Source organism: Marmota flaviventris, chromosome 13 (genome assembly GCF_047511675.1).
Source record: "Marmota flaviventris isolate mMarFla1 chromosome 13, mMarFla1.hap1, whole genome shotgun sequence".
Lineage (NCBI taxonomy): Eukaryota > Metazoa > Chordata > Mammalia > Rodentia > Sciuridae > Marmota > Marmota flaviventris.
The window spans coordinates 103,742,251-103,762,708 of record NC_092510.1 but is presented as its reverse complement, the minus strand read 5'-3'; the positions used below and the strand labels follow the sequence as shown (position 1 = coordinate 103,762,708).

At 51.8% G+C, this 20,458-nt stretch overlaps 1 protein-coding gene across 6 annotated transcripts in view; it reads right to left on the bottom strand.

Moving 5' to 3' along the window:
* The window catches only part of Traf2 (TNF receptor associated factor 2), a 36,982-nt gene that overhangs the window by 8,053 nt on the left and 8,471 nt on the right, over positions 1–20,458 (bottom strand). For 3 of the 6 annotated variants that reach the window (XM_027941598.2, XM_027941611.3, XM_027941604.3), the window contains exons 3-10: positions 19,751–19,832; positions 19,365–19,463; positions 12,511–12,672; positions 11,506–11,580; positions 6,972–7,046; positions 4,428–4,709; positions 3,850–4,027; positions 741–889 (exon numbers count right to left, since the gene is read on the bottom strand). In XM_027941598.2, coding sequence (XP_027797399.1) covers positions 741–889; positions 3,850–4,027; positions 4,428–4,709; positions 6,972–7,046; positions 11,506–11,580; positions 12,511–12,672; positions 19,365–19,463; positions 19,751–19,832 — 1,102 coding nt within the window. The remainder of the gene's footprint in view (positions 1–740; positions 890–3,849; positions 4,028–4,427; positions 4,710–6,971; positions 7,047–11,505; positions 11,581–12,510; positions 12,673–19,364; positions 19,464–19,750; positions 19,833–20,458) is intronic. The other 3 variants (XM_027941615.2, XM_027941619.2, XM_027941630.2) reach the window with 3 other exon arrangements.

Genomic DNA, 20,458 nt, shown 5'->3' with positions numbered 1-20,458 from the left:
CCCATGAGTCACCCAAGTCCTCCTGTGCTCTGGCTCCCAAGAGACCTGAAGTGGCTATACACTCCCAGAATAGAGCACTTGGGCACCCTGGCCACAATGTGCTCCGCGTCTTGCTTAAGAATGTGCCCATGTTGGCACCTGTGTGTATTGATAACTGGAACCTCAGGTCAAAGGGGCTGCTCCCTGTGCTGCCCCTGAACAGCACTGACAGAGAAGCAGCACACTGCCCACCTGGAGGAAGGCACTTCTGGAGAGAACCCCAGACCCCCTGGCTGCAGACTGCTCATCGGCACTGGGCCTCCTGCCACTCCCCCTCCCAGCTGCCCCCTCTGCTGGCTGCTGGAAGGATGGTGGAGGGAAGGGTCATCCTCATTCTGACCTGGTCTCAAGCTTCAAATCCTCAACCAATATGGACCTGGTTTCAAATACTCAATCATACCCCCAGACAGCCCTGTGGCTGCCACCTTCCTCTGGAGCACACGCTCCCAGATGGACCTTCAACCCTACTGGTGGATCATGAAGCCAGTTGCCCATATCTTAACCAGCACTCAGTAACCATGGAACAGACTAGAAACTACCAAAGCCTCATGCACCTGCTGCACCCTGGAGGACTCCCAGGAACTCCCCCAGGCAAGGGGATGGCCTCTCACACCTTCCTGTCCCAGACAACCTTGCCTCTTGGAAGTTGCACCCCAGGGGCTCCCAGGCACTCCCCCAGACAAGGGGATGGCCTCTCACACCTTCTGGTTGAAGGGCCACCGCAGGAGGGCATCATTGGGGCCTTTCATCACCACAAAGAAGAGAGACAGATGTGTTCCTCTCCCGGTGCCATCACCGTTCAGGTAGACTCGAAGACACATCTTGTAGCCATACCTGCTGGTGTAGAAGGCTGGAGAGATGGGAGGGCCAGTTAGGGCGGCAGCACTCTTCCTGCCAGGAGGCCCTCCCACAGAGAGACGAACACAGGAGAACATCCAGCTTCCAGGCTACCTAAATATGCAGTTGGTTGCTAATGGAAATAGTTTTTCTTTATAACGATTAAAATAGCAATTTTAGGAACCCTTAATGTTACCCCTATTCTGGCAATGCTCGAAATAACTGTGAACCTAGAGGGGAGGAGCAAGAACCACCCACTCTAGCATCTGGAGCAGAGGTGGGAGCCAACCTGCCTCAGGAGAGGAAACCACCGGACAGAGGCCCAGAACAAGCTCGAGGTAATGTCCCTCACATGCAACAGTGCACAGTCAGGAGCAACAGCTGCAGCCTGGCCAGGCCACATGGGGCATGATCTGCCACTCTGGACAGAAAAACGCAGCCAGGGACTATGATGGCTCATTTCAGTGGCACCTGACTGGTTAAGGAACACCTAGAGAGCTGGGAAAGCACTGTCTGTGGGCATGTCTGTGAGGGTGTTTCCAGAGGAGACGGGGGGGGGGGGGGCAGTGGAGGACTGAATGGTGAAGACCCGACCAGCCATGACCCAGAAGGAGCACAGATAGAAGGAGACAGGTTGGTCAGCAAGACCTGCCGTGGCCTGCTCGGCTCTGCCATCTGCGGTTACTTCTAGCAGCCCCTCTGGTGCACTTATGTACTCATCTGCTGTACAGTGGGTCTGGAGTGTTCCCCTGGGCCCATGTACTGAAGGTTTGAACCCAGCCTGTGGCACTGCTAGAAGGTGACGGAAACTACAAGGTGGGGGCCTATGGGGAGGTCTTCCAGTTACTGGGGGTGGACCCTTGAAGGGGAGAGTAGAACCCCCAATCCATTGCTCTATCAACTCTCCATCCGTCATCAGACAGAGGAGTTTTGCTTCACCACAGCTCCCTGCCATGAAGTGCTGCACAGGCCCAGAACAGTGGGGCCAAGCCACCATGGACTGACTGCAGGCTTCAAAACTCGGAGCCAAAATACATCTTTCCCTCTTTTTTTCTTTTGGGATTGAACCGGGAGGCTGGCACATGTGGGCAACACTGAGATTTGCCGCTAGCCTGCAATCATCCATTTTTTACTTATTTACTTTTTTTTTTGGATAACTTTTTTAAAAAAATTGTCTACGGACATTGATTTTATTTATATGTGGTGCTAAGAACCAAACCCAGTGCCTCACACATGCTAGGCAAGCACTCGACCACTGAACTGCAGCCCCAGCCTTCAATCTCTCCTCTTCAGGAAGTGCTGACTACACAGACTCCACCCTGTCAGTTCCAGTCTCCCCCCCACACTGCCCTGGAGCACCCTGACAGTTCCACAGACTCCCACCACACTTCCCTGGAGCACCCTGACAGTTCCACAGACTCCCACCACTCTGTACCTGGAGCACCCTGACAGTCCCACAGACTCCCACCACACTGCCCTGGAGCACCCTGACAATTCCACAGACTCCCACCACTCTGTACCTGGAGCACCCTGAAAGTCCCACAGACTCCCACCACACTGCCCTGGAGCACCCTGACAGTCCCACAGACTCCCACCACACTGCCCTGGAGCACCCTGACAGTCCCACAGACTCCCACCACACTGCCCTGGAGCACCCTGACAGTCCCACAGACTCCCACCACACTGCCCTGGAGCACCCTGACAGTTCCACCCAGCCAACAGTAGCTGACCTCCTCCTGCTTCTCCACAGTTCTGGTTTCAGGCTCTGAAGAGGAATGCAGGCCATACTCAGTCCCCAGAGCAGAGCCCCAGGCATAACACTTGAAAACCATCTTCCCTGCTTTCCGCAGCCACTGCCAGATGCAAGCACAGGTCACCAAGTCTTCTAAAGCAGACTTTTTCCGCAAAAAGGACCTTTTGCACAAGTGTGGTTCCTACACAACCCCTGCCATGATGGCCCTTCATACCAGGCTCTCTATAAACGTCCAACGAATGGCACTAGTCCACCTGCAGAGGAAAGCCCAAGGGGAACACGGCACAAAACCCATCCAGAAAGAGAAGCACCATGCCCCACAGGCTGTCCCAGAGCACTTCCTTGAGGTCTTCCCAAGACAAACTTGTTCTTTCAATCTCACTCCAAGGAAGCCAGAGTGTATGGTTTTTGTTCATTTCTGGCCCTTGCTGAAGGCACTACAGGATGTGCCACACAGGAGGGTGGTGGTGCAGGTCCCTAAAGAGCAGGGACAGCAAGCCAAGGCCACCCAACTAGGGGCCTCAGCCTCTTAGCCTCAATCCCAGAACCTACTGTTTCACCAGCAGGTTCCCTAAGAAAACACAAAAACAGAGTGTCCTCCAGGGAGATGGTATCTAAGTCTGAGCCAATGATGGGCCTGAGCAGGGACAGGGACGACGGCCAGGGTCATGCCACCACCAGGAGGGCCTCCAGGCACAGAGGAGGTGCTCTGAAGTACCCAGGAAGGTGGCTCCAGCAGCATGCTGAGAAGCACAATCCTGGCACGGCAGACCTTGTCACAGAAACAAACTGGCCCACAACTAGACGGCCCTCCTGGCCCCACAGGAGTGCCTTCCGGAGGAGACCCACAGGTCCCCTTCAGAAGACCTCAGGCCTCCAGTTTGCAGCAGACACCAGAAGCCAGACCACAGGGGTTGACCAGCTCAGCCACTAACACCCGAGAGCGCCATGTTCCTCCTTATGCTGGCCCATCTTCCATCACCATGCCCACGTGCCCTCCGCTCACCCAGTGGCAAGGGGCACACCCTGTGAGCAGCCAGCCTGACATCTAGCAGTTCTCATGTTGCCCAGCTGAGGGGTGCCTCAGAAGTACAGATGCTCCTGGTGTCAGCTGGGATGCTCCCAGCCCTGCCTCAGGAGTCATTCCATGTGGCCACTGGGGCAGGGGACACAGGTGTACAGAAATGCAGCAGGGTAAGTGGGGAGCTCTGAAACAGCACCTGGGGAGAAGATGGCAGGTGTACGGCCAGCCACAGCCTCCTGGCGCTTCCTGGCAAAGTCTGAGATCTTCCATATAAAGACCCCATCGTAGGTGGATGCCTCCAACTCCAGGACCTTCTGCTCCAGGTCAGCCATGGCCAGGTCCTTCAGGCCAATGCTCCTCTCCAGCTGCTGCACCTGCAGGGCAGTGGTCACCACATGCGCCATGGGCCCCAAGCCCCCACCTCCCATACCCAGCAGTCTCAGGAGGACAGCCACCCCAGCTCCCTTGGCTCAACTCTTCTTAGGTCTGCTCCTTCCAGGTATGAAGTGAGGCTCCAAGTCCACACTGAAGGCTCTGGGCCTAGTGTGCCCAGAAGCTGCACAGCACAAGTTACGTGACACTGCTGATGCCACCCTCCCCGGCCAGAAAGAGGTTTTGGCTGTCACACCTTGTAACCCTTCAAGTCAGGTCCCTCAGAGAAATGTAGGTGGCCACAGCCGAAGGAAGGCACCATGCTCGGCTTGGGGTACAGAAGGGGTTTATGCTGCCTAGGCTCCAAAGCTGATGAGCCACTAGACCCCACCAGGCACAAACCTTGTTACTCAGGGCTTCAATCTTATCCTGGTCTAACCGGTGCTGCCGGCTGCAGGCCTCAGCAGTCACAGCCACCCTCTCCACCTCTCGGTTCAGGACACAGACGATGTTCTCAAAGGTGGCCGTCTTTTGCTCCAGGGTCTGACACCGCTGCAGCAGCTGTGGTCCCACCTGGTTCTGGCCCCCAGGGAGAGTCTGTGCCTCCAGGAGGGAGCTCAGCACCAGGGCCAGATGCTCCCGCAGCTGATGTGCCTCATGCTCCTGCAGCTCCTCAGCCTCCATCTGTAGACACAGGGCAGGAGGCTTCAGCCATGTCTGTGCAATGCTAATGCTGGCCAAGACAGCTGTTGTGCTGTGGGCCTTATTCCACTGAGGGCATACGGCCATCAGGACACAGGAATACCCAAGACACTGGTAACAGCTGGGCTCAATCACTTCCATCCTTTTTCTCTGTATCATGATGTTTAATCTGCCACTGTCCAAAAGTATGTTTCAAAAATACAAAGCTTCCGGGCTGGGGATGTGGCTCAAGTGGTAGCACGCTTGCCTGGCATGCGTGCGGCCCAGGTTCGATCCTCAGCACCACATACAAACAAAGATGTTGTGTCCACCGTAAACTAAAAAAGAAATATTAAAAAAAATTCTCTCTCAAAAAAAAAAAAAATACAAAGCTTCCTATGTAACTTGCTTTTAAAATAAATAGGCAGCTGGACAATGTGAGCTGGACAGTGTGGCGCATGCCTCTAGCTCCAGCACTCAGGCAGGCGACACAGGAGGGTCACTTGAACCCTGGAGCTTATGGCCAGCCTGAGCAACACGGTGAGACCCTGACTCAACACAAAATAAACAGACAAAGGAAAAAAGAGGGCCTCCAGGCACAGAAACAGCTGTCCCTGCAGGAGGGTGGGAAGGCAGGGCTAGACACCACCAGGCTTTCTTAGGGATGCCTCTATTATAGGTCTGTCTTTGCAACTAATTATCTTTCAAACTTCTGCAACACAACTTAAAAATGTTTAAAACTCTCAAAAATTAAAAGTAAAAAAACAGAAAGGGCGGGCTGGAGTTGTAGCTCAGTGATAGAGCACCTGCCTAGCACGTGTGTGGCACTGGGTTCAATCCTTGGCACCACATAAAAATAAATTTAAAAAATAAAGGTATTGTGTCCAACTACAACTTAAAAAAAAAAAAAAGGTATTCTGTCTATCTACAATTTAAACAACAAACAAACAAAAAAAGACACAAAGGTACTCATCTGGATGCCCAGTTAGAGGCACAGTCACCCAAAAAGCAGAGGGTGCCCTTGGTACCTGCCCTCTCTTCAAGGCATGAGGTTGTTGGGAACAGGATGTGTGTGATGAAGAAATGCAACTCCCAGAAGCCTGCTGGCTTCACCAGCAGGGGCATCAGTGCTGGATCAACTAGGTTACCAGCAACACTGCTCTGATCTGGAGCAACCCATGAACTCATGATGGATTCTGAGTTAATCTGAGTACTGAAGAGGCCCACAACAGGGACCAGAAAGTAGCAGCACTGGCCCTGGTGGTGGGCTCTAAAACTACCTCCTGCATGGAACCCCACTCCTCCTAGACAACAGCAGCTCTCCTCTTCACCACTGCTCAACACAAAAGGCTATGTGAAAAATCACCAGACAGGACCCCCCACCATGACTGCTGCCACCACTGAGTGCTGCTAAGCTCATTTTCCAGAGGAAGAGGCATCAGCTGGTGGACACTATCCCGAGACCTGCAAGTGCTCGGGGTGCCCACCCACTCAGAACCTCCCGAGGGAAAACTATAGTCCAGACCTCAAGGGGCTCTCATTGTACAGAGCAAGAGGGACAAGATACAATGACTGTGAAAACAGAGCAGGGTACAGGTTGGTCTGCATGGGTAGAGAAAGGTTCTCATGGACAGGGGCATGCTGAGGTCTGAGGGGCCCCTGGAAGTTGGCAGGTCAAGGGCCTGGGGTGGGAACAGATCAGCAGTCACCAGCAGAGGTCAGGGCCAGGGTGAGGGAGGGGTGAGGATGGAGAAGCTCGGGGACTGCAAGCAAGGACAGACCAGAGCAGCCATCCTGGGGCAGGGTGCAGCTGCCAACAGTCAAGCGTCTATCACCTGGATGTGAAGTCTGGACCAGAGCAACATCTGGCACAACCGCCAGGCATAGGGCCTTTGGCTGAACAACCAGGTGATGGTGGTGCTCTTTTCTGGTGAGATGGAAGGCAGGGGATGGCAGGATGAGTCAAGCTGGCTGTGGTGAATATGGGATGCCCACTAGGCATCAAGGGAGGCTTAGGTGCCAGGTGAACACACACATTTGGTTAAAGCCAGGACACTAGGCGATCTCCAAAAGAATGAGAGTGAATGGAGTTCCCAGGCTGGACCTGGGACCTGAGGCCAGGAGGAGGGGTGCCACAAGGGAGACCCAGGGGAAAAGCAAGGAGGTTGGGGAACCAGGAAGATCTGCATTGCAGGCTGAGTGAAGACTGTGCCCAGGATGAGGGACAGGTTTGCCCAATCTCTCACTGCAGACCCTTGGACTCACCATCTCAGGGCAGCCAACAGAATGGAATCTGCAGGGGACCCGGCACTTGCCACACGTCCTGACGTGGTCATGAAACTGGAGAGGTGAAAGGGATGAAGTCACATGGGCTGCTTTTGCTTTAGCTCACCCCACTGCACCCCTTCTGCACTGATCATGTCAGAGTTTACACAGGGAACCACTGGCCCTACCATCACGGGCTAGCTCTCATCAGAATAAAACCTGACCACCCATTTCCAAAGCTGTGCACACACACATCCTGGCCACCAGCCCTGTCAGTAACTGAGGTGGGCTGGCATCTCGGGATGCTGGTGGGTAGTCCAGGGTGTTCATGAGGAAGTCTGCGTCCCACAGAAAATAGCCACACTTTGTCACCTTCAGTTGCAAGGATGCATGGCACTGAGGCCCTGGGGCCTTGGGGGCCACACATGGGCCCACAACCTAGAAGTGCCAGAGGACAGGACAGGCCTTTGACAACCTCAGCATGTGCCATGCGGCAGGAGAGCAAAGATGGACCACGGAGGAGCGCACGAGACCCAGGAAGAGGCCCCAGTGCAGGTATTGTGCATACTGTACTCAGACCAGGGGAGGAAAAGGACTGCTGCTTTGACAAGCAGCCTGAGGGCGAGGCAGCAGCTGGAGGACGGAGCCCATGTGGGAGCCCTGCCTACCCCACTTGCAGGCTGCACCATGAGAAAGTCATCCTACAGGTCCTGGGAGGAGGCCCAGAGTGGGGTACACCCAACTACACATCAGAATCCAGGAACAGTGACAGGAGTCCTCAGACACTGCCCCCACATAGAGGGCTAAACACACCATTAAGCAACACAGAAGAACAAATGATCACCACCCCTACCCCCTGGCACCTCTAAGGACCAGAGAGGAGCCTCCTATGGCGCCTCCCAGCAAGAAGCGCAAGTGCACTCACTCTAGGAAGTGCCACTGGGAACCCCTCAGCCAGTACTATACAGAGCCTCCCTCAACACCACACACCAAGGGCAGGTCTGCAGACAGAGCCTCACAGGGGACTGGGCCAACACTATGACACACACCCCTGGACATCTGGGAGCACACATTCTACAGGTTCGTTTTTGGGGCACAGGACCGTTTTACAAAAGTATGGAACATTTCTTAAAGTACCATCTTTAAAAGTCAAAAGCAAAATGAAATAAGCAGCCTCAATGAGTCAGAGAACTACTTTTGGTGGCTTCAAAACACAGTCATAACCTATAGATTCTCAGAGCAAAGAAAGACAGCAATTCCATCAAAAGCCAGCCACCAGCCACATGGCCAGCACTGCTGCTGGTGCAGAGCTAGGGCACTGAGTGGGACAAAAGAAGCCACCAGGTTCAAGTCACGAGGACTGGGTTTTCTGCAAAAAAGAGACATGACCAAAACTCAGGTAAAGATCTGGAATGAAAAAATTGCTATGAAGCCCCAGAGTATTTTTTTTCCCCTAAAAAAACAGATGTTTTCAGGTGAAACACTGGGCTGTGGGAAAGCGTGGAGCAGGAGTGAGAGCCCCTCCACCAGACACCCCACTCTGGAGCCCTGTGTACCAGAGAAAGCTCAACAACGGCTGGGAAACCGGAACCCTACTGCAAGGGGACGTGGGGGGGAGGCACAGCTGGAAATGTGTGGAGTCCAGGTCCACCAAGCCAGCTGTCTGGCCTCCTGAGTCTCTGCTTGAGAGGGACATCCCCCAGTGCCCCCAGCAAACCTTGGCCTGGGTTACCGTCACTCTCATCATCAGTGGCAGATATATTACCACATGTAAAGGCATTGTGGCTGCCCACTGCTCCCAGGTTTTTCTGGCCTGAAGCCCACAGCCAAGGCCAGCACCTGCTATCATTGATAGGCAGCACCTGCCTCACTGATGGGCATGAAAAGACCTAGCTCCCAGCTCTCCTTTCAGAGAGAAAGATACCACCAAAACCTGAGGCAGCAGGGTAGACAGGGCCCAGAGAGGCTGTCAGCATGGGACTGCTGTAGTGGACCCTTAAAGGGTTTGATGAGTTAGGCAGGTGTTTCAGACCAAAAATCAAAAGCAAATAAAAAGATAAACATCCACCACCTTTAAAATAATTGAAGCAAATTAACTACCCATATGCCAGTATGCCTGCATATGTCGGGGACACAAAGAGAAATTTTGCATTACAACTGACCTCAGAATGCAGTACTTGGACCACAACCCCCAGTAAGATATTCTTCCAAAGACAAAATAGACCTCAAAGAAATTGTAAACTTCACTCTTTTTATTGTACTTTCATTTTAAATCTATCATCTATATACACATAGAATAAAACAAATAAATTATTATTAATGCTGCCAAAAAGTCGGATTTCCAACCAGAATATAAAGTTTAAAGAGCTAGCCATGGTGGTGCATGCCTGTAATTCCAGTGACTTGGGAAGCTGAGACAGGAGGATCCTAAGTTCAAGGCCCTCAACAACTTAGCAAGACTCTGTCTCAAAAATTTTTTAAAAAGCGGGGCTGGGGTTGTGGCTCAGAGGTAGAGTGCTTGCCTACCATTCATGAGGCACTGGGTTCGATCCTCAGCACCACGTTAAAAAAAATAATAAAATAAAGATAAGAAAAAAAATATTTTAAAAAGCGCTGGGGATCTGGCTCAGTGGTAAAGCACCCCTGGGTTAATTCCCAATACAAATATATAAATATATATAAGTATGTATGTTATATATATAAAAAATAAATAAAAATTAGAGAGAGAAAGAAAATTCTTACAGAGCTGGGTCTCTTGCTCCCCAAGAGTCCAGCAGCATGGCAAGTCCTGCCATCCTAACATGCCAGGGCCCTGACTCTCCACCTAATCACTGCATCCCTACAAGCCCTGCAGTATCCAGTCCCCTCACTCTTAGAAGCAGCAGTGTGAACTCCTTCTTCGCTCTCTCCTCTGAAAAGGCCTAGGAACACAGACAGTCAGAGGAGCATAGGGCACTGACACTGAGGCCCCTAAATGTCACTTTCCACCAAGGACTGAGCTCCAGGCCTGGATGGGGACTTTCTAGAGGAGCCACACACTGGCACTGGGTACTGCACAGGTGAGGGACCTGTGAGAAACAGACCCAGGGCACCTGAGGATGAGGGCCCTGAGTATGAAGATGAAGATGAGTATGGAAAGCTACATGCCCTAAAGACAGGAGAGAGGAACAAAGCCCACCAGACCTGCTGGTCCAGGCCAGTTCTCTCACTCTATAATGGAAAACCACAGGGAGAGGATCCATCCTGGCTTTGGTGGATGGGCACCGATAGAGGACACTGCAGACTACACCCAGCTGGGACAGCACCTGCCACCACAGCAGACAGCCTCACAGCACTGGATACCAGGAGGCACCCTGGCCACCACACCCATCACAGGCCCTCTATAACATTCCATCAAGGGTTGAAGCTGAACTTCACTGAGCCCCCGAGCCAGCTCCAGTCCCTGGTGAAGGCCAAATGCCACCTCAAGGAAGCACTCAGCCAAGGCAATAGGAGAACCTTCAACAGGAAGCTCAATCAGAGAAGAGAGACCTGGCCCTCAGAGCAACCCATTTCAGGACTAGGGCCATGACCCGTATTTAAATGGAAGCAAATCAGACAGGCACCAGCTGAAGGGCCAAGAGAACAGGATGGGCTTGGACAGTCTACAGTCCCTCGTGCTGCCATCCAGACACAAAATGCAACCACTGGCGTCATCTGACCTCTAACACCAATGCAGTCACACGCCAGCTCTTGCCGCTTCAGCCTCTTCATCCCCTCCCTGACCTCACAAGCCAAGAAGAAAGGTGTGGCAAAGTACATTTCTGCAAGCATTCCCAAAGTCCCTCCTCGCGGGGTCTTCCTCCACAGCGCTGGCTCTATGCAGGGAAGGAGCCGTCCTCCTCACAGGACGAGCATGCGAGGAGATGAATGCCTGGACCCCAGACATTGAGGTCTCCACACCCTGGTCTCCTGCTGCAGACCCCTTGCCTGAGGCCAGTACAGCACTTCTCAGGTGCAAGCACAACTTTTTTGGGGGGAGGGCAGGGGTACCGGGGATTAAACTCAGGGGTGCTCAACCACTGAGCCCCATCCCCAGCCCTATTTTGTATTTTATTTAGAGACAGGGTCTCACTGAGTTGCTTAGCACCTCACTGTTGCTGAGGCTAACTCTGAATTCACGGTCCTCCTGCCTCAGACCCCCAAAGCCATTGGGATTACGCGCCACTGCACCTGGCAAGGACAACTTTAATGTTTAATTTTCACAATAATTAAGATGTAACTTTGGCTGGGGATATAGCTCAGTAGTAGAGCACTTATCCAGTATACTCAAGGCTCCATCCCCAACAAGGGAAAAAAAAAAAGTAACAAGGTATGCCAGAAAGCAGAGCACTGGCTCAACCAGGAGGGTGGCTGTCATGCCCGAGCAAGCCATGCCCATCCCGTGATCCCAGCAGCAGGGAGGCTTTCTGTTGTCTCTAGGCACATCATGTGGCATAGACCCTCACTGCAAACCCTTAAGCCAAGGTCCTCAGGACATAAGGAAGCACCTTACCTTCTCCCGAGGGATCTTCTTTTTGCCACAGCCTTCACAGGTCAAAGGGAACTTGGGGCAGACTTCATGGTGTGCCTTGAAGAGAAGCAGTCAGGGGCGTGAGGAGGGGACATCAATGCCAGGCACTAGGCAGTGAGGGAGGAAGAGACTGAACAGTCTCAGATGGTGGCCGGCTTAGTCCCCAGCATGGCACTGAGGGGAGGCGATGGAACCTTCAAGAGGTGGGGCCTAAGCTGGGCATGGTGGCCACATCTATAACCCCAGTGACTTGGGAGGCTGAGGCAGGAGGATCACAAGTTCCTGGCTAGCCTCATAATTTGGCAAGACCCTGTCTCAAAAAAAAAAAAAGACTAAGGATGTAGCTCAGTGGCTAAGCACTCCTGGTTCAATACCCAGAACTGGAAAAAAAGATAGGGCTGGGGACATAGCTCAGCTGGTAGAGTGCGTGCCTTACAGGCAACAAGGTCCTGGGTTCAATCCCCAGCACCACACACACAAAGACAGACCTAGGGGAGGACTTTAGGTCCCTTGGGGATGTGCACCCCAAGGAGTAATGAAAGCCCAACACCTCCCTCTTCCTCCCTTCCCTCTCCCAGAAGTTTTACTCCACCATGTACTCCAGAGCCCAAATAAACCTTTCTCTCTGTAAGTGGATTACCTCAGGTACTTGTTAGAAGGGAAAGCTACCCATAGGAGACATGGCCACAATGCATTGCGCTCCAGGCCCTTTGGATTGCGACCACTCGGGGATGCCATGTAAGACCTGTTGGCTAGCAGTCTGGGGAGGGACAGCTTGGTGGTGGTGATGCACTACCCCACACCTGAGTGCCTGAACCTTTTCTAAAGTTGCTCCGCATGGATATTACGCCCAAGCCCAGTCCCACCAAGAACCCTCCACCCTATGGCCTCAGGAAAGCTGACACTGTGGGAACAAAGGCAGAGGAGCCAAACCAGCTCCACCACTGGCACTGAACCCAAGCTGTGGTCCTGCCCTGCCCCGCACACCTCCAGGTCAGCATGGCCACAGGGCTCCTGGCAGTGCTGGCAGTTCAGGTTCCTCTCTGGGCATTCCTGTTCCGCGTGGCGCTCCTTCTCCCCAAGGCGGACCAGGCCTTTACACGCAGGGCACTCAGTCAGGAGGAAGGGGCAGAGTCCTTCGTGGCAGCTCTAGAGACAAAGAAGGCATCAGCAGAGCACAGGCAGACACCACAGCACAGCAACCCGAGCACACAGCATCGCATCCCTGGGTTGTGCTGCTGTCCCTCCTGGAGATCCCCTCCACAGGTCAAAAGGACAGTGGAGGTCCAATGTGCGCCCCCCACTCCCAGATGCCAGGGACATGGATCACTCCTTGTCCCAGACTGAGCCAAGGTGACACCACAATTGCTGTCTGGGTGGGCACCACCACCCAGGCTCCCTGTCTCTGTCCTCACCTCTGGAATAGCTGAATGCACACCTGGTACCAGGGTCTCCCCAAGACAGCTTCCTACCAAGCAAGCAGGTCATGCCTCAGCCCTCAGTTACAGTGAATAAGTGGAGCCAGAGGCCACGCCCAGAGACATGGAGACACTCAGATAGTGGCCACCCTGCAACTAGCACCAGGTCACCCAGCAAAAGACAAAGGCCCAAGACCAGCCCAGCCATGGTGCTGGAGGCCAGGCCTGGTGGGGCTGTTTTAAATGCACAGTATTACATGTGGGAGACCAACCTTGCACGTGACTGAGTCACACTCCCCGGCTGGGTGCTGAGGCGCTCAGTCACAGAAATGTGGCAGAGCTTTCCCCACCCTTCTTGGGTTCGAGGGTCCATGTCTCATGCATGGGCGTGTCTTCCTATATCCCCATGGGTGAAGCTACGCTCACCTGTTCCTTTGTTAAATAACCCCTTGCCCTGTTTAGGACAGAATCTTCCATGGAAGTGCCTTGTGTGTGTCCCCTTCTCTTACTGTGCCCTTGGGTGTGGCCTACCCAGGTGTCAGTCAACCTGCTGACAGTGGACATCATGAAGTTAGACTCAGCCCCCTGAAACCTGACCCCTTGCCTCATTTGAATAGCTTTTTCTCAATAAAAGGGGTCAGCGCGTGCTCTTGCTCTCTCTCCTGTGGACCCTTAAGGTCAGAAGAGCCGTCACAGCGACCCCAAACAAAAAGGTATTTGTGTCTCTTGTGAGGTTATTTTGTGCAGCCCAGTCAGCCCAGTTCAACTGAAGTAACCCCTGAGCCTTTTAGTCGCAAGAACAGAAACCCGGCAATTATACCTGAGGAGACCTACATTGTGAGGAAAATGGGCCGGGCCGAGGGGACCAGAGTGAGAAGCAGGGACCACCGCAGAGCCCACTCACTGGTCCCAACACACTGAGAGCCAACCATAAGCCATGTGGGGCCATGAACACAGATGAGTCACTTGTGGCACTGACCACCAACATGGGAACGCCCTCCCCAGTGAGCAAAGACAAGGTGCTGGAGATGAGGCAGAGCTGGGGAAAGCACCCTGTGCTGCAGTCTAGAGAAGGCAAGAACCCCAAATTGCAGGCCAATACTTGGATGAGGGGGGCCTACATGGTCCCAGGGAAGGGCTGGCAATGTGTAAAAGAACCCAGAGGGAGAAAGCAGAGCAAGAACCCATCCAGGGACCTCTTAGGCCCAAGGCTGCCCTGGTCTGGTCCTCACAGATGGTCCCAGGGATGCCTTACTGTGAGGGTTCTAGAAAGAAAAGCGACAAGACCGAGCTGAGCCCTTCGAGGACTGCATACTCAGCATGCTGGGCTAGGTAGGACAGAAGTCTAGCAGGCCCCGAGCCTCTGGGTCCCCAGCCACAGGGGGAATGAGGCCAGCCTGCAGATGCCAGGGAAATGCAAAAACCAGTACCACAAGCCTGAGACAAGTGCACTGTGAGGCAGCACTGGAGGGTCACTGGGAGCACAGAGCCCAAGATTGGTTGGCAAGCTTTTAATTTGGGATAAAAATACATACAACTTACCATCCTAACTACTTTAAGTGCACAATTCAATGGCACTCACACATTTACACTGTTGGGCAGCTGTCAGTCACTGCCGCTATCCATCCATAGCACTCATCTTCTCAAACTGACCCCTTGAGCCCATCAATACTGACCTCCTCTCCCCAGCCCCTGGAAATCTCCATTGTACTGTATCTCTATGGACCTGAAGGCTGTGGAGACCTAACAAATGAATCCCAAAGGACAGGTCCTTCTGTGCCTGGCTCATCCCACTGAGTGCCAGGTGAGGATCTGAACAGGAGATAGCAGGGCATACCAAGTGTGACGGCACAACCAGGAGAGGGGAAATAACATCAAAGAGGGAACATGCCTATGGCCAAGAGATGGTCCACAGTAAACAAGAAAGGACTTGACTGCAGGGCCCCTTGTGGTGGTTCAGTACCTCCACAAGGACTAGGGCTACAACCCAGGATTTCCTGGACGACTCTGGAGTAAGGTCATTCTAAAGGAACGGGGCACCCTCATTCAAGTTCTGGGAAGCAGGTGGGATTCTAGACAGGAAAGCCATTGTCTATGGAGCAGCATTTTCAAGGCTCTCAGAAAACAGCCCTTTCCCCAGGGATGGGGATCTGTAAGCAGCTGAGCTACAGCCTGAGTGACAGGGCCTCCCACAAGCTGGGAAGCACAGGGCCTGGGACAACCATACCAAGAATCATCAGGTCAAAGAGGTTGGGCTTTAGGGGTGTCTCTGGCCAGCATGGACACGCTTGTGTGCATGATCCCACAATGCAGCTTTGAGAGTACATGCCAACACACTAAGGGCCGCTACATATGCAACCATCAGCAAACTGAGCAGAGGGACCTCAGGGGCTACTGACCTTTAGCAGTGTATGAAACAAAAAGTGAAGCATGAATAGTTAAGCTACTAAAACTTAAATCAAAAACTGTTCTTTGCCAGGCACACTGGTTTACACCAGTGACTCAGGAGGCTGAGGCAGGAGGGTTCTAAGTTCAAAGCAGCCTCAGCAACTTAGTGAAACCCTGTCTCAAAAAGTAAAAACGGGGCTAGGGATGTGGCTCAAGCAGTAACGCACTTGCCTGGCATGCACGAGGCACTGGGTTTGATCCTCAGCACCACATAAAAATAAAATAAAGATGTTGTGTCCACCGAAAACTGAAAAAATAAATATTAAAAAATTCTCTCTCTTAAAAATAAATAAATAAATAATAAAAAGGGCTAGGGACATGCTCAGTAGTTAAGTGCCCCTGGGTTAAACCCCCAGTACCAATAAAAAATAAAAAAATTATTCTTTAAAACTTTATTAAAATAAAATTCTTGTGGGGCTGGGGTCATAGCTCAGTGGTAGAGTGCTTACCTAGCACACGCAAGGCACTGGGTTCAATCCTCAGCACTACATAAAAATAATAAAATAAAGGTATTAAAAAATAAATTACTCATAAGGCTGGGGATATAGTTCAGAGGTAGAGTACCTGCCTAACATACACAAGGCCCTGACTTCCACCCCCATCACCACAAAAAATAAATAAACGAAATACTCATAGGTGAAATGATACGATATGTGTTTCCAGAAGGGAAATGTGGTAGAGGATATAGCTGAAAGAGGATTGGAAAAGGACGGTCACTGCTGCAGGTGACAGGGCCAGGAGCTCCCACGCTGACCCACTCTCAGCTTATTGCTCCCTGCTCACACTTGCTGTGCATGAAGCCACAGTAATACATAAAAATTTTCTCCTGGGCTGAGGGTGTACCTCACCAGTAGAGTGTGTGCTGAGCGAGTGCAAGGCCTGGGTTTGATCTCCCTTGATGGTTCCTGAAATTCCCAGGTGAGCCCAGGGTTCTCGACAGCAGATGTGCTGTACCACCACACTTAGGCAACCAGAACCAAGTGCAGTCTCCTTTCAGCCCACACAGAATTCCAGAAAGCTCCTTTTCTCTTTTCTTTTTTATTTTTTTGGTGGTACTGGGAATTGAACCCAGGGCCTTGCTCATGCTAGGAAAGTACTATATCACTGAGCTGTGCCCCCAGCGCTTTTTAATTTTTGAGACAAAGTCTTGCTAAGGTGCTGAGACTGGCCCCAAACTTGTGATCCTCCTGTCTCATCCTCCAAGTTGCTGAGATTACAGCCATGTACCACCACCACACCTGGTAGATAACAGTATTTATTCAACCAGAATTTGACTTTAATTTTCAAGTAAATACAGTTGTTGTAATGCTGCATTTCCCAACAACACAACACGGGATGAGACCAAGCACACTGGCTACTCCTGCCTCTCCCATGCTCGCGTGCACACCCATATCTGAGAGGCCTCTGTGCCCACCACCCAGCCCCTGCACTCAGCCCTACAGCAGTAGTGGGACCACCTGACCAGAGGCTCTCTACAGCCATTTAGATAGCTCAGACTGTGGGGCTTTTTAAAACCATTCCATTCTTTGAAGGAAAGACATCACCAAAAGGAAAAACAGAGCCAAAGGCTAAACAGAACTTCTGTCATTTTTCCAACTTTTCAATAGCCCAGACTATCAAGAGAAAACTGCTTTTGCAGTCAAGCAATAGATGTGGGCTGGGCAAGAGGAGAGGGAGACTCTACAGAGAACAAGATCTTTGTCCCTGCCCCTGACACTTACTGCCAGGAAGAGGTTGTATCAACAAAATCAGGCCATGGCCAAGCTGCCCCAGAGCAGTGCCTGCCCCTCCCACATGACCAAACCCAACTCCTCTCAGGGACTTTCCAGAGCCCTCAAAGGGCAAAGCCAGGGACTTTCCATCCTGCATGCCTGTGGGGCCGCGTGGCACCCAAGCCCATGCCTGGCTGCTATCCCTAGCCCTCAGTTGAGGCCCACATAGCCACTAACCTCACCTACCACGAGCCTAGAGGCGACAGAGACCACAGAGGGATCCAGAGCTAGCACAGAGCTGGGGACTGTTATTTTGCCTGCTCTAAGGGATCTCCAGGGTCCCTTAAGGGCAACAGGACATACAGCACCCCAGATGCTTATGCCCACATTGTCCTTGTACCCACCCAGCATCCCACCCTCCCAGAAGACCCTGATCCCATATCAGCTCCGTAGGGACCAGCTCTCTCAACAGCACTGAACAGTAGTTCACTCGGCAAACAGCGAAGGTTGTGACCACATGATCAGGCTGTGACAGACCCCAAGCTGGTGAGGACAGTGCAGCTTTTGTTCACCCAGGTACAGCCCAAATTGTTCTTCTGGCAAAACAGAACTGATAACCCAAAGATCACAAAGTGGGGTTGATCAAAACAATGAGGGATGTGGCTCAGTGGTAGAGCACTCACCTAGGAAGTGTGAGGCCCTAGGTTCAATCCTCAGCACCACATAAAAATAAATAAAATAAAGGTTGTGTCCAACTACAACTAAAAAATAAAAATAAATTAAAAAAACAATGCAGGAGGGGCTGGGGATAGCTCAGCGATAAACTGTGTGCTTAGCATTCATAAGGACCTGGGTTTGATAACCAGCACCAAAACATTTAAAATATTGGAAAAAACAAGAACAGGGAACAAAATAGGAAAAACCCACCAGGAACCAGGATTCCAACTGCCCCAGAGTCCCGCTCAGTCAGAAACACCCAGGCCCACTACCAGGGCATGAAGGCATCCCAGTGGGCCTTGGCCCCAGCAACCTGACCTGGGAGTCCCGTGCGCATAGAAAAGTCAGGGTTCTGAGCAAACAGTCCTTCACAATCTCACCACCCAGGACTGGATGGGATTGCATCAAGATGCCTCCCCCTTTGTGATCCCAGTTTATTACTCTGCACCCACCAACGTGGTACAACTTCCATCCCCTAGTACCCATCATTCTATTGTGTGTCTCCATGGATTTGATGACTCTAAGGACATCATACGAGGGCAATCCTACAGGGTTTGTCTTTCTGTGGCTGGCTTCTTCACTCAGCATGCTGTCCTCAAGGCTGTAGCAGGTGTCACAGGTCTCTTCCTGTTTAAGGCTGCACAACGCTCCATAGTATGGAAGGACCATGTGCTATTTATCCATCAGGCGCCAGTGGATGCTTAGGCTGTTTCCACCTTGAGCTACTGTGGACAGTCTACTGCTGTGAAACGTTCGGAACTAGCACCTGAGATAGAAACTTTTAAAAGGGCATTTACTAAGATGAGAAAGAATGAGTAAGTTGGTGGACTGCAGTGGCCGAACTAGCTCTCAGCACCTCTCAGCTCACACTGAAGGTTTAGCTGCAGATGCCTAAAGATGAGGTGAGGATCACAATGAAGTCCCCAATATGCTGACACAGGACGAGTCAGCCTCAGCTGACACAGAGACAGTGCATAAATCAGGCACCATTCACTACTGTCACTGGCCAGAAGCCTTTTGAGATCACAGAACCTCTGTGCCCATTTCCAGTCCCAACAAGATTAACAACAAGGGATACCTTGTAGACACAAGGGATACAACGCAAAACCCTACCAGGCTTGGAAGCTGCTCGCCACTGCTGGTAAACCTACGGCTGAAGCAAACACTCTCCAGGGCTAGCATGACCCCACGACCTCACACACATGGGTGGTCTTCACACACCTCCAGTCCTCACCAACCCCACAACAAGGGGAGCTACATCCTATGAGCAGACAAAGAAGTTGAGGCACAGAGAGGGGAAGTATCAGACCCCGTGGTACAGGCCTATGCACAACACGGTTTGAGTTTCTGAAAGAACATTTCTAAGCTATACCTCTGAGCTGTATCTCTCCAAACACATCAGACAGGCTCCATCCCACCAAGAGCAGAGCACAGTTCCAGTCAGAGCTCCTGTGAAGGGCAGAAATCTCAACTCCCTGGCTCAGCCACCCAACATACCTGCGGGCCTCTTGGAGCCGCCCAGCAAAACAGGAATACCTGTCTTTACCTCATATTCTTTCAGGGTCCCCTTCCAAGTGCACCCATCATTGGGACAGACGGCCGGCAGGCTCTCCACCTCCCTGCGGGCAGCATTATCTGGGAAAGCCTGGGAAGAAGAAAGCCAGGGGTTAGGCCTCCTCCCAGCACCCAGCTGCTATTGAAGTGCTGTCCAAAGCGCAGGACTCAACATGCACAGTCTTCCTGAGGAGCTCCAGAAGCAGAGGATAACTCTGAGGACCACCTCACCTCTGTGCACCAACCCTGAACATTCATGTCTGCTCATGGGCAATTTCTAGCTTCTAAGGTCTCATTCTGCCACTGATGTTATTAAAGGAAATTCCAAAATATTTTCTTGTAACTTCAACATTTTTAGCTTTAAGATGTTGTACTTACCGAACTGCTTTCTAAAATAGAAATGCCTTCTTCATATATGCCCTCATGAACACAGGCAGCACAATTCTGAGGCCCAGAGCTGCTGGGAACAGAGGAAAACAGAAACCCACTGTAAAAACTATTACAAAGAACAAACAGGCCAGGCATGGTAGTGCACACCTGTAATCCTGGTGAGAAGTGAATTCCTGCTGTCTGTTCACGGTGTGTGTTAGGCAGCTGAACAGACCAATATGCAGGGTTGTGTGCGTGTAGTACCCACACCTGCGATCCCAGTCACTTGGGGGCTGAGGCAGAAGGGTCTCCAGTCCGAGGCCAGAATCAGCAACTTTTTTTTTCTTAATATTTATTTCTTTTAGTTGTACACCATGCCTTTATTTTTATTTATTTATTTTTAGGTGCTGTTGAGGATCAAACCCAGGGCCTTGCACACGACAGGCGAGTGCTCTACCACTGAGCCATAACCGGAGCTCCAGCAATTTAATGAAACTTTGTCTTAAAACACAAAAATTAAGTCTGGCATGGTGGCCCGTGCCTGTAATTCCAGTGGCTCGGGAGGCTGAGGCAGGAGAATCACAAGCTTAAGGCCAGCATCAGCAACTTAGCAAAGCCCTGTCTCAAAATATAAAGAAGGTTAGGGATGTAGCTCAGTGGTAGAGCACCCCTGGGTTCAATACCCAAGACCAAAAGAAAAAAAAAAAAATGAACAGA